The sequence below is a fragment of the Engraulis encrasicolus genome, chromosome 18 (genome assembly GCF_034702125.1).
Source record: "Engraulis encrasicolus isolate BLACKSEA-1 chromosome 18, IST_EnEncr_1.0, whole genome shotgun sequence".
Lineage (NCBI taxonomy): Eukaryota > Metazoa > Chordata > Actinopteri > Clupeiformes > Engraulidae > Engraulis > Engraulis encrasicolus.
The window spans coordinates 10756676-10767359 of record NC_085874.1 but is presented as its reverse complement, the minus strand read 5'-3'; the positions used below and the strand labels follow the sequence as shown (position 1 = coordinate 10767359).

The 10684-nt window shown below is 39.2% G+C and overlaps 1 protein-coding gene and 1 long non-coding RNA gene across 2 annotated transcripts; both read right to left on the bottom strand.

Annotated features, from left to right (window-relative positions):
- Positions 1-2644: 2644 nt before the first annotated feature.
- On the bottom strand, positions 2645-7455 carry si:dkey-205h13.2 (uncharacterized). The gene is made up of 4 exons (XM_063222654.1): positions 7262-7455; positions 4875-4987; positions 4069-4246; positions 2645-3154 (listed from the first exon to the last, which is right to left on the bottom strand). Exons 1-4 carry the CDS (start codon positions 7453-7455, stop codon positions 3028-3030), a joined length of 612 nt encoding a protein of 203 aa, XP_063078724.1. The 3' UTR covers positions 2645-3027.
- Positions 7456-9103: 1648 nt separating this feature from the next.
- LOC134469532 (uncharacterized) lies at positions 9104-10057 on the bottom strand. The gene is made up of 3 exons (XR_010039003.1): positions 10026-10057; positions 9720-9767; positions 9104-9173 (listed from the first exon to the last, which is right to left on the bottom strand). It is a non-coding gene; the product is annotated as an uncharacterized LOC134469532 (long non-coding RNA).
- Positions 10058-10684: the final 627 nt, after the last annotated feature.

Here is a 10684-nt window from a genome sequence, read left to right as displayed (position 1 = left end):
CCTAGGGAGGGTCATGCATTTTTTGACGGTGTCGCGGGGAGGGTCATCAAAGTTTTGAAGCTCGCTAGGGGAGGGTTATGCAAAATTTGACGATCAAAGGTGGACATCTTCCGACAACCCCGAAAATAAATAACGAACAGTCCCTAATGTTCCCTGGGCCCTCGATAGACAGCAGGGTCGGTAGATGGTGGATATGGAAGGCGGATGTTATCCAAGGCCACCCTCTGCCGTCTCTTTCTGTCATCCTTTTGTGCAGCCAATGCCACCCTCTGCCGTCTCTTTCTGTTATTTGTGCAGCTAGAGTGCCACGCTGATACAGCATAGGTCAGCAAAGGCTCTCAGTTGGTTGAGCGTTAGAGGGTCACCAGCAGGCTTGTATTTAGTTGCTCCTTTTCGAGGAAGTGTAGTCGCTGGCTGCTCGTGCAGTACCGGTACAGCAGAGCATTTGAACAGAGTGCTATTGTGTAACAAATTGAGCCATGTGCTTGTGCACATCTATTCTACATCTTTCTGGGTAGGATTGATTAAAAAAAAAAAACCTGTGGCAGAATTAGTGGCACATAAGCAGGTGGCACTGGTATTTCAATCCAGAGGTCTTTAATGACCAAATAACAAGCATGCAGTACCATTACTGTATAACACTATATTGCCACAGGCCATTATTTACCCCGTGGCCTCCACACCACACCAATCTTTGCTAACTGTATCAAAATCCTCCACATTGATAGGCCTACTGAAATGGAAATGCATTCTTTACTTTTAGCATGTGCACAGCTGGTAGTTCAGATTTTGAATATTTGGCAGAAAAGAAACTCACCGTATAGTGCACAAAAATGTTTTTTTTTATCAGAAGTTCCAAGTGTGGGGGTGCTGTGGTGCAGCGTGCTAAGGCCCTCTCCATGAACAGGCTGGCATGCTCATGGGATTGCCTCATCAAGTATGGCCTGGGAGTCATTTCCCCACCCTACCCCGTCTCTCTCGCCCACTCATGTCCTGTCTCCGTCTTCAACTGTCCTGTCTAAATACAGGCTAAAATGAACCCCAAAAAAATCAAACTATATGAGAATAATATTTTCTCAAGAGTGCTTTAACAAGACTTTCTCTTACTATTGTGTTTCTGATTCCGTACTTCCCCCTGGAGGAGAAATGATCTTGTACTTTTAATAGTACCACCTACGTGAAGATCAGACAGGCTTCTGGAATATTGATCAATACAGACAAAAGTAATGAATTCCTTCACTTTAGAATTGTTATTTAGCATCGTGATGAGAAAAAGATACTTTTTTAATTTAGCTATTGAGTGTTGAGATGTGTGAATATAATGGGCACAAATCCAGAGATCTTCCTTAGTGGCATCAGACAAAAGAAATATGCAAACTAGCATCCAGACTCCCAATCTGGCTTACTTGTCATATTTCCTTTATCTACTTCACTCCTCACTGTATTATTCTCCATGTGTTTACTTGTGATGAAGATCCTGGTGTTTGGTCCCGTTTATATTGGATAACAAAATGGTTGGCGCCTGCACCTAGCCTTTGAGCCGTGTAATGCGTGGTACGTCTGCTCATAACAAGTTAGAAACACTGAAAGTAACAAAAATTAGGTGCACATACAGTAGGGCTTGTGTCAAAAAATGTATATGGCCGCTGAAAAGTAACAACAGAATTCAGTGTTATAAAACTGGAGCAACAGACTGTTTGGACCTAGTCCATTTTCAATGTAACATTTCGGACCTAGTCCATTTTCAATGTAACATTTCAGACCAAGTCCATTTTCAATGTCTCCAGGAAGTGCGTGACAACTAAGTTTTCCGGTCTTAGAGTGACGTATACGTTCAACTGCTCACAAGTTCACCACAAGGTGAAACACCTAACCATCAACATGAGGACCTGGACAGTTCCCATTACTTAATAGTGAGATTCCCATTTTTACTTAATAGACATCGCAATATGCAGATGAAAAGATAAAAAACATTTAGTAGTCCTTCCCATGTTAAGTTATTACTCACAGAAAGCAAGATAGAACAAGCTCTTCATTCATCCCTGAAGGATATACAGTTTTCAACGTACAAGTCCACTGTTTGGAGTAGGCCTAATCTCCAATGTACTCTCCAAGTAATCTCCCTCCTCTATGTGCAGCTTTGACACAGGATGGTCCGCCTCATTGTATATCCACTGACGTCTTTTGTTACTTTTCTGCTGCAACATACAATTTTCATTACAAGCCTTGTATGCGCCTCATTTTTGTTACTTTTAATGTTTCTAACTTTTTGTTAAATTCGTGCATACATGCATAGAGTAACATCACGTTCCCTAAGCAAGGTGTGTGTGTGTGTGTGTGTGTGTGTGTGTGTGTGTGTGTGTGTGTGTGTGTGTGTGTGTGTGTGTGTGTGTGTGTGTGTGTGTGTGTGTGTGTGTGTGTGTGTGTGTGTGTGTGAAGAAATATAATTGCATATACCCCTTAGCGCACATCTGCACAAAGAGGCTACAATAATATATTCAATATAATTTTATATATTTTCTGATTATTTATTGATTAGGAGACAATTGCACACGGTATGCCAGAACAACTTCCATGAAGATGCTCTAATGTACACACTGAGCAGGCACTCCATGGCTGTTCTCATTTGCTCAGATACCACAATATCTTATACAACAAACTAATCAATTATACCATATCCCCCAAACGTGCTTTGTTCATGAATGAAATACCACCATGAAAACACACAATTTGAAGTGTGTATTTTATTGTTATTTTTCCCTGTGCACTAGTCGATATCACACAATCCAACATGTAACATATCTAACACAAGTCACTGCTGTTATGTCTAATAGATGTCACTGCTGTTACAGAAAGACATCCCATTGACTCCCAGTGCACTAAGCAGCCAGCCGAGGTCATTGCCATTGCAGAAACTCCTCTTGTTGGGTCCCATTATGCAGTGGGTTTGCATGTAGTAGTGTGAGCACTGTTGCTGCTTCGCCTTTGCTTTAAATGAGATGGCTCAGCAGCCTGAAGGCAGTGGGCTTATTCCTCTTCTTTATCCAACGGAGCAGTCAAGAGGGTAAAGCAAGGACACCCCAAGCGGACCTTGTAGTCCCGGCACTTTTGTTTTGGCCCATTCACGCACGCAAATCCAGTTGATGGAGAGTAGCTAGAGAGAGAGAGAGAGAGAGAGAGAGAGAGAGAGAGAGAGAGAGATGGAGAAAAGTATAAGGAGGAAAATATGGCACTGTCTGACTGCCACCATGGGATGGCTAACATGTTGGTTCAGGACACAATGTACTATCCATCTTCTACCATTATAACCATTATGCTTATATCTTATCCTCATCTGTTTACATATACAGTTACTCCATGACATTTCTTTTGTTTAAAAAGGTGTTTTGTTTACTGTTTTTCATATGCATGTATACTCAACTTACCAACATATAGCCTACTGCAACTAGAAACATATTTGCAAAAGTATATGACCTATATACAGAATATACAGTATAAGAGTTTCGTTGTAAAATTACTTTACCACAATTTTTGACTTATGCATTTCATTATTGGAAATGACTGTTCAGACGTCCTTTCATCTATGTGTTAATTCTTGCCATTCAGATATTTTAGAGGAACATGTATATATATATATGAAGGGTTTATTTGCAAAACAGTGTATCTCCATGTTATAGAATGTTGGGAAATTGACATTTTTGTATTGGGCATTCCATTGAATTGCATTGCAAAATGCATTTTATATAGGTTAAAAAAGTATGTTCTTAAAATATTTGAATGGTAAGAATTCACACATAGGTGGTAGGCCCTCTGAACAGTCATTTCCAATAATAAAATGAAAAAGTAAAAAAATGGAGATACACCGTTTTGCAAATAAACCCTTCATATGTTCCTTGGAGTACAGTACATGGAGTACAGTACATACACATCAACAGTAGGCCTATCCGAATAGAACTCAGCTCCCTGACGTAACAGTCAATGCCCCAACCATTTGAGCCACGAGCAGGGCCATTAACCGTCTTTTGACTGTCATCCCACTAATTACAAATTAGCGAAAAATGGTCTTACTGGAGGAAGTCTTGTCCGGTCATGGAGGCAGGTGTGTTGGTGTCCACAGTTCTGCTCTCGATGGCGATGGGATTGGCGCAGATGTTATCAGCGGGGTACGCTGTCCTCAGAGAACTCAGCGTCTCCCAGTCTCCAGTGGCCGAGGGGTCGTCACGGTCATACCACTTGGTCCAGCACACTGCAAAGGAGAACGATTTAGGCGTACAGTCAAGGCTGGACTGGTAGTCTGGCATACAGGGCATTTCCACAGTGGGCCGATAGTTCCTAGGGGACAATACTGTTGGGTTTTTTTGTTCATATCTTTTTTCCTTTGGTACTTGTCCACAGTTTAGGGCAGCCCATTGCTCTATCATCAACATAGACAGTGGACTGAGTCAGAGACAATATAGCACAAAAACTTCAGGAAGAATTTCAGGAATTGAATTTCAGGAGGAAAATTCCCATGTCCAGCCCTGCATACAATTATCCGAGTAAACAGTTATCCTAATAACCTAGAGATGAAGCAGCCTAGCAGCAGAAAATAGTTTTACCTGGCGAGCTGGTCCACCATCCCCCCATCAGAAATAAAACACATAAAACAATACCCCACAGGAAAGATAACTGTTTACTGCTTATTTGCGGCTTAATCTCCTCTCTTGAGATACATTTGAGCTTCTCATATTCATATAATTCTGTGATCAATTGATTGTAGGTTATGTCTCCTAAGGGTACACTTTGGAGCAAGAGATAAGCTAAGGAAAAGATACAAGACATAACTAGTACAAAGGAGGTCAATTTGAGAGCAATAAGAACAATGATAAACGTACGTTTCTGGGTGTCGCAGTAGGGAGGGCTGCAGACGAAGCGGACTTTGTAATCCCGACAGAAGCACTTCTTTTGATCAGCATTCTTGCAGATCAGCCCAGTGATGTGATCATTCCTGTGTGTCATGTACACTACAGTATTAGTATACTGTACATCACGATATAAGACGCATATACTGTATACGTAAATCAGGCTTGTACGAAATTCAGAATTTCTGAATTAAATTCAATTCAGGAAGTGGAATTGAATTTGAATTGAATTGACTCCACCCCTACAGGATGTTGAATTGAACTGAATTTGAATTACAGGAAATGGAATTCAAAATGGAATTGAAACTCACTGCAATTCAGGAAGTGGATGAACACACAACTTTTGTGTTTTCAAAATAATAAAATACAACATTAACAAAAATATATATTGCTAATAAATTTAACTACAAATGTATTCAGCATTCAAAATTATAAGTAAATGTTGTATACACCATGCAGGCCCCCATTGTGATTTTCCGTAGTTGCATGTATAATAATTAGTGTTATGCAAGGCCTACAGATGACTTTCACACTTCTTATTTGTTATGTACCAAAATGTATTTAAATATTACCACCTAAGGTCTACAGCAAATAGAGAATGGCATTGTACTACAGTAACTCAAAATGGAAGTAAAAAAAACGCCGAAAGTCAAATAATTACCTACCCAAATCCTAAAGCACTGCTAGGAAGCAGCTCAACAGGTGACCTAAGGGGGCTATAATTCACTCTTCCCACCCATCTTGCAGTGGTGGGAATAGACATATGCTTATAAATATACAGCACCATCTAGTGTTCTTATTTGGTCATTACTTTGAGTTTCTTTGAATTTTACACCACCACCCAGGGATGGGCAAAGACACATCTAAATGTATTTCAAAATACGATGCAAAATACCCAGCTCTAAGATGTTACAAATACTTTACAAAATACATAACAGTAAATGTATCAATAATCAAAATACTGTATTTTGCATTTTCAAATACACAAAATACAACAGAAACTAGGTATGTGGGTGTGTCCTGACTTTCAAGCTAATGAGTCTGGCTATTTGGTGTAGCGGTTAGAGCCCCAGTTTTGCATGCCAGAAGTTCAAGGTTCGAGTCTCAGCAAGGAAACTCAATTTCCCTTCGCTACTCAATGACTTGTATGGCATGACCAAAAATAAAAATTCAATTCACTTACACAATAAAAGGTAGGCCTACTTTAAACCACACAAACTCCTGTGTAACCATAATTTCCAGTCATTGAACAAACAATAATGTTAAGTTCTTGTAATTATGGAGAAGGCTATATAAACAATGGGCTACTTGGCACAACTAGCATTTAAAAAATGGTACAGATATGTCAAGGTCTGTATGTGAGTTCAATAAACAAGAACGTGTATCTTGTAAATTATGTCCACGTACCTTGCAAAGCGTCACTAATGCACCATTTGTGGCCTTAGAGCGCCATCTTGTGGGTGATGCATGGTGCAGCATTAGTAATGATCACGGTTGCACCTTTGGTGCTTAGCATGGCAATTTCAATTATTGATGATATTTTATCAAGAGTGAGTTTTTTGATCCAACAGCATATATTCAATAATTCAGAATTTTGAGGCTGGTTATTCGTTAGTAACTCGTAGTCAGGTAGTCACCTGCCAATGTTACCTGGGAATTGAACTGTCAATCTTTGGAGTCCTTCACCCCTTTCCCAGACAAACACTTTTACATTCCAATATAGCTACAACCATCACTTACATACTATTTGATCCGTGTTCCTACTATGTAATTGCATTGTTCAGGAGAAAGTAGGCTATTGTATTTTCTCTTATTTTCAAAATACAGGGGGGAAAGTATTTTGATACAAACTTCAAATACTTGTAATTCACTGACATGAAATACAAAATTCAAAATACTATGTTCTATTTCTAAATGTATTTTAATTGAAGTATTCGAGATACTGACCATCCCTGCAACCACCTAGTGTCAGTATTATGTCATTGCTTTGAATTTCTTAGAATTTAAATTCTGTGAAATTCAGTTTCCTGCCATTCCAATTCGAATTGCAATTCTATTTCCTGTTTGGAATTTAAATTCAATTCATATTGAAATTCAAGAATTGAATTTGAATTTTGGGGTCATTCTCAATTCAATTCAGAATTTCGCACAAGCCTGACGTAAATGGAGACCATAAGCACAGCATACTGTAAAATGTTATATAGCCTATTATCTACATACAATGGTGGTGGTGAAAATAAAATGTTTCTGAATAATAATAATAATAATAACAACAACAACAACAACAACAACAACAACAACAACAACAATAATGGCAAAAATAAAGTGCCGAAAATGAAGATAAGTAAATAAACACCTACGCAAAGAAGGTGTTGCCCGCATCAGCCAGACTGATGCCATCCACAGTTGCCACCTCGATGGCGGTGGGGTTTGGGCACATTTGCTTTGGATATGACTTCTGCAGAGAACTGACGGTCTCCCAGTCTCCACTTCCAGTTGGGTCATCACGGTCCATCCAGTTTGTCCAGCACTCTGAGCAGATGAGAAATAGCATTGTTGTTAAAGTGCGCACAGGACAGATATTCGGACATGTTCTGTGTGATATCTTGTTAGACATTTCAAAAGCCTCACAGTGATAGACCTAGTAGCCTACACATGCGGTACATTCATACCAACAAGTGCAGACGCATACACACGCACACACACACACACACACACACACACACACACACACACACACACACACACACACACACACACACACACACACACACACACACACACACACACACACTGCTTATTGTACTTACTGTAGATGTCTTTTGCTGTTGTGGTGATAGCCATTGTCAAAGGGGAGAGATCAATGTATAAGAATGTAAATTGTAAGAATGTAATAACTTAAAAAAAAGCAGATTCATTCATTTTATTTTTTATTCATAAAAATGCATGCTGTCACATTTTAATACTGCAGTAAGCCGTGTAAGATGGGTAAGGTTCGTTTGTAGAATTTGGTTAGTAACACAATAACTTCCATAACAAACTAGTTTGTGTTAACTGTGTAGAATGTCCACTTGGCTTTGCATTTCAGTGTGTATGCTGTGTGCTGGTGAATAGCATCAAGTATAAGTATAAGTATAGAATCAAGTATGCTACTATCCAGAGATGTGGACTTGTGACTTGTGACTCGGACTGACTTGTGACTTGAGTCACAAATGACTCGACTTGAGACTTGACTTGCCAATATTAGGAGTGACTTGTGACTTGACTCGACTTGTACGCTATTGACTTGAGACTTGACTCGACTTGACAGTTTTAGCTTGCAATGACTTGCAATTGTGCTCCAAGTCAATGAATATATATATATTTTTTTGCATTTTGTGTGTGAAAAAAATGCATGAAAGAAAGAAAAATAAATGATTTACCTTCAACCATAGTCAAAAACCATGCTAAAAAATATATATGATCAGCATGGTCACCCAAACAAACATGAAAGCTTGTCTGCAGCCGTGCTGTAATGGTTAGGGAGTTGGGCTGGAGATCACAGAGTTGCAGGTTTGAATCCCCCCCTTAAACCCACCTCTTCCTACATCTCCATCCATGACTGAAGTGCCCTTGAGAAAGTCACCTAACCCCATATTGCTCAAAGGACTGTCACCAATATATGCGTTGGATAAAAGATAAAAGTAATTTAATGAATAATTATAAACCGTGGTAAAACCATGGTTAGTTTTCAGAGTAAAACCATGGTTCAATTTATAGTTAAACCTAGTAAAACCAAAAACCAATGCCGAACCATGCTCAAAAAACTGAAATCATAGTATACCATGGTCGATTTTCGGGACATGACTGGCGAAGGGGGACATGCAAAGCAGTGTGGAGAGGTAATGAATTTATGACCAAAGGTAATTGTCAATATTGCACATATAATACAAGGTGACTTGTTAATGACTTGGAAAAAATAAGACTTGGACTTGGACTTGACTTGGCTTTGGCACGACTTGGACTTGGACTTGACTTGACTTGGCTTTGGCATGACTTGGACTTGGACTTGACTTGGTCAAATGTGTCGTAACTTGTGACTTGACTCGGACTTGATTGGAAGGACTTGAGACTTACTTGCGACTTGCAAATTAGTGACTTGGTCCCATCTCTGCTACTATCAGCATGTCCAACTGGACATCACAAAGTGGAGGTGAACATACATATGGGGTAAGGTTTCACTATCGCGGATAGTCTTTGTGCCGAGGATATAGCAGCCATACCACACACCACCTGCAGACACACAGTCATTGCCAGAATATAGACACAAAAATGGACAGCACAAGATTAAAATTAAAATTTCAATAACTGTAAAATAACAAATCAAGTAATACAATAACAATTACAACACTTACTGTACCAGATGGCTTCACCAATACTGTTAACACTAAAAGTTCCTTTGCTATTGGCAAAATTGCTAATGTACAGTATTCCCCACCATCTACTACCTTGTTGATCTTTCCTTTATTATTTAATTGATGGCCTGTTGTCCGAAGGTAGTGTTTGATACATTAATCAGGAGTAAGGAAAAATGCAGCACTGTGCATAACAACTTTTAGTGACTAAAAGAGACACCTTTTATGTACGGCCTTGCTCAGTGTGTCGCCAGTAAATTATAGTTGACATGATTTTTTTGTACGTGTAGCAGTTGATAGTGAATGTGTAAGACTAGTATGAGGCCTAGTCGCATAGTTGCAGCAGTTTTAGTTTTGTAATAGGATTTTTAGCTGGAATTCCCTAGTAACTAACAAGAGACAAAACAAAACAAAAGTACCCTACCAGCAGGATTATGGCTTCAGTCATAATTGTCAAGGTTTCAGGTTTCCCCTGTAATGAAAGACAAAGTGGGAAAGTAAGTGTTTGCCTTGATTGCAGCGTTGCCGTTACAGCAATACCCTATGTCAATTCATGGGGTCATATTCTTTTTATTATGACTGTATATTGTTGTAGCATTTACACATAAAACACTGAACACCACAAAATAAAACAAAATACTATTCGGAATATTGTTGAAAATGCTCTGATTAACCACTAAATGACACCATGCCAATATATGCAATATGTTTGATCGATCGTGTTTCTTACCTCAGCGTAAAATGGAAGTCCAAACGAGGCCCGCAGTCAGTCAGCCTACACAGAGACACTCAGTTGGAAAGAGACACTTAGTTCTAACATCTTTGTAAGGCCTGCACGTTATATACAGTAGCACACAATATCTGCAGCACTCTGTGTGGGTGTGGGTGTGAGACAGGGCAAAAGTCCCCGTCACTATTCTAAAACATTTCCAGAAAGCCATTGTGTTGAGTATTTCACCATCCCTAGTTTGTGTTATAGTTAAAGAAGATTCTAGATTAGGCCTGTAAATCTAGACATCCCCTGATAATTGCATAGTTATACTTCACAATGCGGTTGAGTTGATGTTTGTATTCCCCAAAATGAGCTGTGTTGGGTTTCAGGACTTTTCAACTAAAGGGACAATGTCTTCCCGACACTGTCTCATTTTACTGTGGCGTGTTGCGTGCGTACTGTGTGCTCAACCTCTGACTAAGACAATAGACGCAGGGATTACAGTATTCTAGCACAGATCTCTGGGTTAAAAACAAAACTCCTTTTTCTTAAAATTACCAGTAAATTTAAGGAAAATTTAAAAAAGATGAATTTATCAACTGCATTTATCAGCCAATAATGGGAAAGAAGCACTCTGAAACTAACATTATAAGACAATCAAAAGTATGGGTTGGGAT

Excerpts from the sequence above, each read along its gene's own strand:
- si:dkey-205h13.2 (XM_063222654.1), bottom strand. The coding sequence starts at position 7,455 with ATGCTATTTCTCATCTGCTCAGAGTGCTGGACAAACTGGATGGACCGT. Across the intron at positions 4,988-7,261 it reads GCGGGCAACACCTTCTTTGC|GAATGATCACATCACTGGGC; the intron begins GTAGGTGTTTAT and ends CATGACACACAG. Across the intron at positions 3,155-4,068 it reads ACCGGACAAGACTTCCTCCA|CTACTCTCCATCAACTGGAT; the intron begins GTAAGACCATTT and ends CTCTCTCTCTAG.